Source organism: Emys orbicularis, chromosome 1 (assembly GCF_028017835.1).
Source record: "Emys orbicularis isolate rEmyOrb1 chromosome 1, rEmyOrb1.hap1, whole genome shotgun sequence".
Lineage (NCBI taxonomy): Eukaryota > Metazoa > Chordata > Testudines > Emydidae > Emys > Emys orbicularis.
Window position 1 is genome coordinate 335,620,498 of NC_088683.1, and position 12,577 is coordinate 335,633,074.

At 40.1% G+C, this 12,577-nt stretch overlaps 1 protein-coding gene across 1 annotated transcript in view; it reads left to right on the forward strand.

The window, feature by feature from the left end:
* PDGFD (platelet derived growth factor D) overlaps window positions 1–12,577 on the forward strand; it is a 158,655-nt gene that overhangs the window by 85,839 nt on the left and 60,239 nt on the right. Inside the window, exons 2-3 of the mRNA XM_065423566.1 lie at window positions 8,033–8,237; window positions 11,949–12,129. Of these exons, the coding sequence (XP_065279638.1) occupies window positions 8,033–8,237; window positions 11,949–12,129 (386 nt within the window). The remainder of the gene's footprint in view (window positions 1–8,032; window positions 8,238–11,948; window positions 12,130–12,577) is intronic.

Below are 12,577 nucleotides of genomic sequence, written 5' to 3' on the forward strand. Positions count from 1 at the left end.
TGCTTTGGAATATGTGACATTCTATACCTTGGGGGAGTGTCCTGGAACCCCCATATTCCTCATTTTCATATAATCGTGATCTTACCTTACGGGGCATGCTCTATATGTATCAGGGGAAAGGTTATGATCTGCTGAAAGTCATTTCTCTATCCATTAATGCATATGAAGTTATGAGAATTGTGTTGTATGGTGGTCACTAAAACATGCTGTAAGTTGGGGAATCAGCCAGATATTAGCTCCCCAGAGGCAACAGCAAAGAAAGTAACCAATATTTGTGTGGGGGTATCAATCAACCCATCAACAACCCCATTGTCCAGCAAGGGAGCTACAATGCAATTACCCACATGAGGCCACACCAGTGTAATTGCTCAACCTTGCCTGGAGACTCAGCAGTGCACCCAGACATGCCTAGACTTGTGTTTTCCAAGCACATGGACTGAGGGTATAAAACAGACACAGAGGCCATATGCTGGGCCCTTCTCCTGCCCCCACCTATGCTGCAAGCAACTAAGACGAGACAAGACTCCAACAGAGAAGACTGGCCCAGGTTTAAGGAACAAACCTGTATATTAAGGACTGCAGTATCCACTGGGGTGAGAAAAAATGCTTAATCTAGATGTTACCCAGTCTAATGGGGTTGAGAGTTTAGACTGCATGCTTATATTTGATTTCTTTTGGTAACTAACTCTGACTTTTTGCCTATCAATTAATATCACTTAAAATCTATCTTTTATAGTCAATAAATTTGTTTAATTGTTTATCTTTACCAGTGAGTTTGTATGAAGTGTGGGGCAAATCTGCTCAGGTTTTGCAAAGGCTGGTGTATGTCCACTTTCCATTGTTGAGGTGGTGAACCAATTAATACATTTGCACTGCCCATCTTGAGCTGAGCAAGATGGTATATTCCTGAGGTACAGTGCTGGGAGCTGGGGGGATTTCGCTCTGGTGCCTTTCTCTTTGTGATTCATGAATGGCTTAGGAAGCATTTATGCAATCTGACTGGGTGTGTGGGGCTTCACATGCTGTTGTGCTGAGTGATCACCGCACTTGTCACTAACAAGGCATTGTGAGAGACAGCCCAGGCTGGAGAGAGTTTAGGGGGCACAGCGGTCCCACAGTCCCAGGCTGAACCCCAGGGAACCCGTCACAGAATGTATACACCCTCCTTCACCCTCATGGGAAAAAAAAAAGGGCCAGTCCTAGTTGACCAGATGGGTAACAGACAAATTGAGCTGCCTATTTGGTGTCTAAGCCAAAGTCATTGGGAATCTTTTTCCATTTACTCCAATGGGCTTTGGATCCAACCCTTAGTTTCTGTATGGATGAACTTAACTAATAGATGGCATGCAGGGTGCTTTTAAAATGTCACTCTGTCATTTAGGACCTAATCTAGTAGACCGCTTAAGTACGTTTGACTCTACAGAGGTGTGTAATCCCAGTGAAATGAATGGGACTACACAAGTGTTTAAAGTTAAGCAGTACTTTCACCCAGTTTACTCTTTGATCTGAGCCATACATTCTTACTGCAGAGTGGATGTTTCCTTAGCTTAATGATGAAGTGTGCTGTACATGGGTGCCAACCTCAGGGCAGACTATCAAGAAACAGCACACGAATCCCAAACTGGTTATATGTTATATAGTTAGATTTCACCAACCAAGTAACAAGTGTGAACTCCTCAGACACGAGAACAGCATTAATGGGGAGCCACAGACAGTCCCCTTGGGTACTCCAAATTCTATCTTGCCACCCAGGCAAGCCTGCCTCTGTGATAGATTATCCCTTACACAAAAAACATCACAACAATATTCAGGTAACTCCCAGTCCCAAAGGACCAGTCTCTTAAGCCAGGTCAAGTGCACCCCAGATCTCTCAGCAAACACAACACTTGTAGCCAATCCTATAATAAACTAACTAAAGGTTTATTAACTAAGAAAAGAAACTAGAGTCATTTACAAGATTAAAGCAGGTAAACATATATACACAAATGAGATACAGTCTTGGGTTCTAAAAGATGATAGTAGCTGCTTTAAATGGCAAGCTTAATATGTCCTGTAGGGCTTACCCAAGCTAAAGAACAGGGGACCCCCTTATGCTTAGAAATCTTTGCCCCTCAGATTTAAAGCAGCATTGGGATAACAGTTTCTCCTTACCAGGCATTTTTATTCCCTTCCCCAGTGTTTAAGCTGTGATGGGATGAGGGCTTGTGCATGTATCCTCTTCAGGGATGTGGGGGAAGCAACCTTAAAGTCTTTTGTCCACAATGGTTTGTCTGATGTCTGTGGACCTTCTTTTTTTGGGGAGGAGATAATACCTCTTGTGGTAAGCTAGCATACGTGGTAATGCGTCTCCCCTGACTGTGGGGGATTTACAATCTTAGCAAACATTTTTATCATTACAGAGCAAACATTTAAACGTTACTCTTATAACATGTGATACAGACCATTATAAGTAGGATTGACACATGCAGCATCCTACAAGCATTCCATAAAAGTCTAAAGCCTAAACAGATTCTTATAACTCCAATACCTATTTCAACAACACTAACACACAGGTGACCTAGACTGGTTTCCAGCTATGCATTTGTCAGTGATCGGTGAGGCCCAGGGCCTTGGCATGAGCTGACACCTGATCGGCTGCTGTCACAGATATGACTGTACTACTTTTAGCCTGGTAAATGGCTTGTTCTTTTTGTTCCATTTAAGAGGATCCTGGTTCTTTCAGTACCAAGGTCTCGTATAGCTACAGAGCCCAATTCTGCTGTCACTGAAGTACTTTGCCATTGACTTCTGTGGGAGCAGCGTTATACTCAATAGCATGTGCCTTTTGCCTTAAATGGCAAAAAGATGATTGGGAGCAGCAACACCATATGATATCCTTTTCCTCATTAGAGCACAGAAATGTAATGTGTTTATTGGCTATGATTCTTTTTAGTGTTTATAGTAGCAAAGAAGTAACCATGTATTTTAAACAAGGCAAATTATTCTGCAGTATTGTACCTTTTCCCAGCAAGCTGTGACCAAGTATGAAATATGCAATTTTGACCATGAAATCTATCATCTTTCGCTCTGATTTTCATAGAGCCCTATGTATTAAAAAATAAAATTCCTGCTTTTTACAAGGGGGAATCTAGGAAAAATAAATGGACAACAAAAAGAGCTGCCATAACTATAGTTTGCTTGGCATGTCTGTGCCCCAGGTGAACTGATTCGTGGCCTGGATTCAAAACCACTTTTCTGTTCTTTACTTACTACTCTGTGATTTCAACTATTTAGATCAGGCTAATTTTCAGCCCAGGGAACTGAAGAGTCATTATTCTCCAAAAATGTTCTCTCTCATGTGTTTAAAAAATGGTAACAAAATACTGTGTTTTGCCAGATGGAACAGTGGTGGGGCAAGGAAAATAAATACAGTAGAACCTCAGAGTTACCAACACATCGGGAATGGAGGTTGTTCATAACTCCGAACAAAATGTTTGTTCTTTCAAAAGTTTACAACTGAACATTGATGTAATACAGCTTTGAAACTTTATTGTGCAAAAGAAAAATGCTGCTTTTAACTATCTTAATTTAAACGAAACAAGCACAGAAACAGTTTCCTTACCTTGTCAATTGTTTTAACTTTCCCTTTATTTTTTTAGTAGTTTACATTTAACACAGTACTACTTTTTATTTTATTTTTTGGTCTCTGCTGCCTGATTGTGTACTTCCAGTTCCACATGAGGTGTGTGGTTCATAACTCTGCTGTTTGTAACTCTGAGGATCTACTCTATCTGGAAAACTACCACATGAGAACACCAAACTATTTTTCTAAAATAAAGAAACATTAGAGACATGAAATATGTTCTTTGCTACTGGCTATGTTCTTATACAAAATCTGCTGCTGAGTTCTTCATCTTCATGAAATACTTGATGTTCTTTGTTCTGAAGATGCCCAACAGTTGATGTCAGAGTCAGCTGTAATTATCTTCTTTGTCTTATTATTAATTATTATTATTATTTATTATATTTTATTTTATTTTTCCTGAAGGAATTCACTTTTGGTTGATAGTCCTAAGGGTAAACGCACTTTTGTGGTAAGACTATTGCTCCATGTGATTTGAAGCTGCTTTAGCAAGGATCCTCAAAATAAAATGCAAATAAGTCTTCAAATACAAAGAAATGAAGATCTTTGTGTTTCCAGATCTCGCTGCTTGTACAGCATGTGGTGGAAGAGCATGTGCAAGCTGGGTAGGAAAAATAGTGAAGAGGGGCAAGATTGTCAGAAGTAATCATCACCCACAAAAAAGACTAGATTATCATAAAAACTCAGCCAGACTTACAGAAGTGTTTAGCATCTGGCATCTCCCATTGAGAAGAATCGGTGCTGAATAGTGCTGTGTAAATAACTGATTTTTTGGTTCACTGGCTGAACCAAAAAATGGCGGGGGGTGGGGGAATTGTTTTGGGCAGAATAAATGTTTTATTTGATCCAAAACAAAACGTTTGGTTTGGTTTTGAGTTTTTTAACCTTTCTTCAATAAAATCAAAGTAAATTTTGAAGCAAAAATTTGTTTTACATTGAAACATTTTATTGTGTTTTTTTTCTTACTGGAACAGTTCTGCATAAATTTACGTAACGTGTCAGTAAACCTGACTACATTTTTCGATGAAAAAGTTTTGTCCAAAAAATGTTGTCCCACTCTAATGCTGAGCACTTTTGAAAATTGAGCCGTTTTGTTTAGATACCTAAACAGGAGCTGAACTCTCTTGAACATTTGTCTCAGCTTTTACATTAATACTTTTAAAGATGATTGTCGGAAGAGAACTAGGAGAGAAAAAAAAGTTATTGACCTTTTCAGCAAATCAAACACAGAATAAGCTTCAGAGTGGTAGCCGTGTTAGTCTGTATCAGCAAAAAGAACGAGGAGTACTTGTGCCACCTTAGAGACTAACAAATTTATTTGAGCATAAGCTTTCGTGGGCTAAAACCCACTTCATTGGATGCATGCAGTGGAAGATACAGTAGGAAAATATATATACACAGAGAACATGAAAAAATGGGTGTTGCCATACCAACTCTAACGAGGATGTGACTCAAAGTCGTAATACTCCAACAAAAAAACTTCAAAAACAGACTCCAATGTGAAACTGCAGAATTGGAATTAATTTGCAAACTAGACACCATTAAATTAGGCTTGAATAAAGACTGGGAGTGGATGGGTCATTACACAAAGTAAAACTGTTTTCCCATGCTAATTTTTTCCCCTACTGTTACTCACACATTCTTGTCAACTGTTGAAAATGGGCCATCCTGATTATCACTAGTAAAGTTTTTTTTCTTCTGCTGATAATAGCTCACCTAATAGCTCACCTTAATTAATTACCTTCAATACAGTTGGTATGGCAACACCCATTTTTTCATGTTCTCTGTGTATACATATTTTCCTACTGTATCTTCCACTGCATGCATCCGATGAAGTGGGTTTTAGCCCATGATAGCTTATGCTCAAATAAATTTGTTAGTCTCTAAGGTGCCATAAGTACTCCTCGTTCTTTTTATAGAATAAGCTGCTTCCCATTCATTTCAGAGACTGTCCCCTTTGTTTTTACAACTCTATAGATTTGCTTCATCCTACCTGGTCTCTCTCTGCTCCCCATCCCACTCATCTAATAATAGCCTCTCGTCTTTCTTATCAGATAGGCAAGTTTATGTGCAATAACTTCTCTGTAGTTCCTGCCATCTCAAATAGCCTCCCTTTTTTGTAATTCTTTAATGGCCTCTGAGTTTTGTTAAATTTTTTATTATTTTATTTTATTATTTTGTTTATTTTTAAATTATTTTATTCACAGTGAAATGCCTTTATATATTCTTTAGTAATTCTGATATATGGTATATTAACCCCACTGTCTTCTTTTATTTGCTCCCAGAAAGTGTTTTGGTCAGAATTCTTCTTTCCTTCTCCACTCCCTATGCTGCTCTAACACTTCCTCTTGTATAATCAGTTACAATTCCCACATTTGCCACAATAGAGAAATTAGACACTATTGGAATTTCTGCTTTCTAGTCTCTGTTAATATGTCATATACTTATTTCCTGCTTTTCACGTGCACATATGATTCAGAATTTTGACCTGGATATTGCAGAGTTCCATCAGACATTGTATTTCAGTGCTGACTTACTCAAGTGTGGTCGATTTACTGGCAGAACATCCCGGGCTTCGGGTTAAATAAAAAGAATGCAAGCAACCCTATCTTCTGTGGAGTGGATGAATGTTAGCAGCATATCTTTCTCAGTTGGTAGAAAAGGTGGACTAGTTAAAGCAAAGGACAGTTGTTTCCAGTGTACTGTGAAGCCCAATTAAAATATATTGCCTCTGACATTCTAATCACAGCAAGCGAGAACTGTGGTGTAAACCTATGTAAAGATTGACTAGACAAGGGAACATTTCAACTAGGAGCATGGACAGTGCTGGGTCAGCAATTAAATGTGATCTGTTAACAAGGGAATTACACTTCTTCATTATAACCAGTACTTTGCTGTGCTAGAAAAAAGTACAAATACACCCAAATGTAGGTTGAATTCTGCCATCCTTTAATCTAGTAACTCTTGTTGATTTTAATGGAAGTTTTGCTTAACTCAGAACTGCAGAATTTGGGCCCTATTTTTTTAAGATGAAAACTTTCCACTAACCATTTAATTTTATCCTTTTTACTGGTTGTTTAGGACTCAGTCCTGCAACGTACTAAGCACTGTTTGGCGATACTGACCAATCCAAATTCTGTTTACTTCAATGGGAGTTGACAATGCTCAACATTTCAGAGTGTTCCACGCATTGCTGATTCAAGCCCTTATTTACTTGAAAAGTGTGTGTTGGGGGAGATGGGGGGGAGAACAGTTCATCTTGAAGATTGTTTGAGTAAAGCATTTTTATAATAGTTATACTGGCAACCCAGGCTTTTAAAAGTTTCAGATTGTTTTGCAGCTAGAGTTATTCACTTGTCAGAAGAGTAGGTGATGAACTATTAAAATGCTTCCATTTACTGTATGAAGCTTGGTGTTTACAGTCATGAGCCAGTGAAAAGCAACCTGAGGAAAAACAAAAAAAGATTTTCTTACCATGGAGTTTGCACCATTTCTTTTAGTTCCTGTTTTTCTTGGGCATCCTACAAAATTCCCCTTTTCCCCAAGAGCTCAGAAGTATTCAGTCAAACGTGAAGTTGTTCTTTAAAAGAAGGGAAAAAATAACTTTGGTTGCTGATATATGGACAATATCTGGTGGTACTTAAATATTTTTCTTGTCACTTTATATTGCAGATCATCTCTTTGTGCCATTGACCGCCCACATTGTGCTGCAGCACACCAATATTTGTGGGGTGGGGGAGGATTTGCCATTCATAACTGAATTAGAGAAATCTCCATGGATTTCTTGTTCTTTGTACTTGGAGCTTGTCTACATGGTATGTTCGTGTGCATCAACTGGGGTGTAAATTCTGCTGCGCACCACTGTGTCATGCATTAACTGTCCTTGTGGACCTTGCTGGTGCACACTAAAAGTTTCATTAGTGCATTGATGTAGCACTGTTTGAAATGGGACACACGCGTACATATTCACAGCTTTATTATTGCTTCTCTCTTTCAGAGGGCATCTACCCCCTGACTCTTTCAAATACTGCTCCAAAATTTGGGAACCAGGTTTTGTTTCCCTCTTTCCCTCTTTCTCCCCTGGTTGTGAGATGTAAATTCTGCCTTAAGAGCAAAATGGTGGGAGTTAGAGAATGTAAATAAAACATATAGATAGATAGATTAGATACAATCATAACACAGAGATTATATGTAGATGGATGTTACTATTTCTGTTCTGAGTCAGGCAAGGGACTGTTCTTTAAATTAATGGGAAAAATAATTGTGCTTTCCTATTTAAACAACAGCTGCCATTAGACCCTTAAACACTTCCTATGTAAATAATGCTTGTTGTGTTGTTAAACTGTTGTTTTTTTGCCTTCCTGTATCTGGAACATCATACTAATTTCTACAAGTTGTGACTACTAACAGAGAGCAATCACCTCACAGACTTGTACCGAAAAGAAGAGACCATCAGTGTCGGAGGAAATGGCTGCATCCACAGTCCCCGCTTCCCGAGTAGCTACCCCAGGAACCTGTTACTGACATGGCGGCTGCTCTCGACAGAGAATACAAGGATACAGTTGGCCTTTGATAATCAGTTTGGATTGGAGGAGCCAGAAAATGATATCTGCAGGTGAGAGAAAAGCTATCCAGAGAGCTAATCATGTCATTTTAAAAATCAGCTGACCAAATGTCTTGCACGGTGCTCTGGAGGGGTCCATTAAGGATTCCGTTTCAGATTAACGAGATATCTGGCTACCAACACTACAAACCAAACTCTCTGAATAAACTTACTTGCCTCAGGCTTGGACTGTTTCCTGTGAATTGAAGTCCTCGCATGGTATTTTAAATGCAGCACACTCGAGTCTTAGGCACTGCTGGCTCCCTGCACAAATACTAAAAGAATGGGGTTTTGCCCACTGTAATTAAGGACAATGGATGTTTCTTTTTTCAGCTACGTGAAACACATTTTTTTTCAGTATGTCAGTATAGACAGCAGGGTATTTGCTGCGAGGGAAGGGGCAGACAGGGAAGAGCAAGGGTAGGGGAACAGTGTGCTGTGCTCTTGGAATTCTATGGCCAGAATAATTGACTGGCTGTTAGCTCTCTTTAATTATTATTTGCATCTCCGTATGATGTGTTGTAAGTGTTTGAAATATAGCTCCAGAGTCAGCAGTCTACTCTGGCTGCTTTGTGCTACTCTGGTGAGGCAAAGCAGCTGTAAGCTCAGTTGATGGGGCTGGTTTGGCCAGGTTTATAGCTTTTCATCACCAGAACGTACCGTTGAATTTGGCCGATAATTAATAAAATAAACTAATTAAAATGTTTCTGTTGTTCATGTTTTTGTTATTCAGTATTGAGTGTGGGAGGGAAAGCCCAAAGCCTTCCCAGACACTTCCCAGGGCACATCTTCAGAAGCCAGATTGCTGTGTGGCAGCATTGGCACATCAGCTTCCAACACTCTGCCTGACTGTTATTACTTATTGCTACACCTATCCAGACAAACTGTGTTGTTTTCTTTCTACTCCCACCCTCTTGCATGTCTTCTCCTGACATCTTAATCAATTAATTTGCATTTAGAGGGTTTGGTGAGTCTGTGTGGTTTTATTATTATTTTTCCATGTTCTGCATTACCAATGAACTGAGAGAACCATTCCAGTCAGTTTGTTTTCCAGTTAATGACAAAAGAATGCAGACTCAACCTCGCCATCCTTCTCTGCATGTTTATTATCTTGGCAGCTTTTACTCTGCTCTGTCACTGTTGGTGTGAGAGCAATTGCAGTATAATAATAGTTACCTTCTAGGACCACAGAGGCTATGCCGGAATGCAGAGACTAATGGTCATGAAAACAGCCTGTTAACATTCTACATAGAGAATAAACTATGGCTGACCTTAAATCATTTCAGCCTTGAAACGTGGATCAAATTTACTGTGGAAAAGGATGAAGTGTTCTCTTGTAAAGGGCCATTAAAGGTGATGACATGGTGAGGGGAAGTCAAGTCATTATCGACATACTGGATTTTGACCATGGCTGCGGACAATCTGTCTGCTTTCAAAAGCTACAAATTTATGAAGCAGAGAAGCAAAGACCTTCCAGAATATGTAGTGCCTATAAAAGCTGGGAAAATATCCCAGTCTTTATAGAAATACAGCCTTACCCTGAGTTGTTGTAAGGCTTTTATTTACATGATATTATTACTAGAATGAGGAAGTTCCCAGGGTATTACTTGGAATGATTTTCAAGCTTGTTAAAGACCCTATGGTAAGTAACATGCAATATTATTTTACCCCTTTGGAGAAACTGTTGGGGTTTGGTTTTTTTAAAAAAATCTATTTTTTTCCTCAATTTTACTTTCAGATGCTCTCTCTGGCCCTACTTCAGCAAAACATTCAAGCACATTCTTACATTAAAGCATGCACCTAAAGTTAAACACATATTTAAGTGTTTTGCTGAATGGACGGCTGAATCAGGGCCTCTGCTCCTTAGCCTCCTTTCTGCTGCTTTGGCCCTTACTCCTTTACCCAAGAATCTCCTGGTTGTTTACTTTCACATTTTTCATTAATGTTACTAATTTTAAGTTACTATGAAATTTAAATGGGCTGAAACTCATTTGGGAGCTGAAAAGGAGAACTTCTTTACTTAACTGTCTGATTTAATCTAAATCTGCTGTGCTGTCGTTTGAACCCATTGCCTCTTGTCCTGCCCTCAGTGGCAAGAGAACAACTTTTCTCCATCTTTTTTATGGCAGCCTTTCAAGTATCTGAAGACCGCTATCTTATCCCTCCCTCCCCTCAATTTCCTCTTTTCCAAACTAAACATACCCGGTTCCTTCAGCCTTTGCTCATAAACATCCTCTTAGCTCTCTGAACTACACCCCTCTGTCTGCCTTGTCTCCACCTTTCTGCCACAGGCTGAATGGAACACTTGGGGCCTGACCCAACTGCATTGAAATCAATTGTTGAAATCTTATTGTTGTCAGTAAGCTTTGGATCAAGACTTTGATTGCTGCCCTCTTGGTCATCCACAGCAAGACTGTGGAAAACTCAATAAACTATACAAGCTACTGACAAAAATGTATGGACAATCTGATACTACTATAGCTATATGTAACCTGTCTCAGTGGTTCTCAAACTTCATTGCACTGCGACCCCCTGCTGCCAACAAAAATTACTACATGACCTTAGGCAGGGGTGGGCTGGAGCCCGAGCCCCATCTCCCTGGGCTTCAGCCCTTGGGCTTCGGCTTCAGCCCTGGGTGACTGGGCTCAGGCTTTGTCTTCAGCCCCAGGCCCCAGTGAGTCTAAGGCTGGCCCTGGCAACCCCATTAAAATGGGGTCACAACCCACTTTGGGGTCCCATCCCACACTTTGAGAACCTCTGACCTATGCTAACACAGTGTGGCTCTTTGTTCCCCTCTAATGGCTAGACTATGTATAGAGGTTTATGAGTCAATGAACTTAGTTAGCTCAAGCAGTGGTGGTCATGAGTTCAATCCCTGCAGATGACCTAACTAGAGGGGTCATTACATATACAGCCTAAATTCTCTGTGTCAATTAAGGTAATCATCCCAAAATGCCTCATTGCTGATCTTGATCTAGTTCAAGGATCAGCAACCTTTGGCACGCAGCCCGGCAGGGAAATCCGCTGGTGGGCAGGGCCAGTTTGTTTACCTGCAGCGTCTGCAGTTTCGGCCGATCGCAGCTGCCACTGGCCATGGTTCGCCGTTCCAGGTCAATGGGGGCTGCAGGGATGTGCTGGCCGCCCCTTCCCGCAGCCTCCATTGGCCTGGAACGGCGAACCGCGGCCAGTGGGAGCTGCGATCGGCCGAACCTGCAGACGCTGCAGATAAACAAACCGTCCCGGCCCGCCAGCGGATTTCCCTGACGGGCCGCGTACCGAAGGTTGCCGATCCCTGATCTAGTTTATGTCTGCCCAAAATCAAAATTGTTCTCTCCCTTACATAAAATTGTGTTAAATTTACAGGCTGTTTACTAGCTACATAAAACAAATGTGGTATGGTTATTTTGTAGCATGGATAAATGTCTGTAAAGGCATCCTCATTGCAGCATGGTAGGGAATATTGTACGCTTTCACTCCCAATAGCAAAAAAACCCGACAAACAACACCACATACCACCACCCTAAGTATTGAAGATTTTTAGAAAGTAACTTTCAGCTCAACATATCATGCACTAAACTAGCGTTTTCACCATCTGTAATTTTTAATCAAGTGTTTCATAGTGGAAACCAATGTACATTTGACTAGTTTTTTGAGCAGTGTTCCTGTGTAGCGGCAGCAGCTTTATGTATTGAGAATGTATTAAATTATCAAACTGTTCTGCAGGTATGACTTCGTGGAGGTGGAAGATCTATCTGAAACTAGCACAGTTATCCGAGGACGGTGGTGTGGTCACAAGGAAATTCCTCCAAGAATAACATCCAAAACAAACCAAATAAAGATAACCTTCAAATCCGATGACTATTTTGTGGCTAAACCTGGATTCAAGATTTATTATTCCCTTGTGGTAAGTAACTTAACTACTCAGTGGGTACAAGACATGTCAGAGTGTGAAAGAACAGCAATATTTGGAGACTGGATGACATTGCTAACTACAGCTGATCACAACATTAATTAACTGTAAATACTTTCCTTCCAGCATCTACATAAGGCACAGATAAAAGCAGTTTTGACATCCTATTATTAAATATAAACTAAAGACAAGTCCATCACAAGACTTTCGCTAATAATATGTTTCAGAAACACTAGCACTTTCTGTACTGAGGCTGCAATTCCAATGCACTGACAAACACCACAGCAATGACAGTTGAAATAGTTGCTGTTTAAACTCCATTTTGATTCTCATTTGACATCAAAGAAAAGTACTGTCAGGGGGTTAGGACTGTGATTCTAAGCAAGAAGTCAGGAGTTTAATCCACATACAGTAAAATACATGTAGTACACTGTGTTAAGGG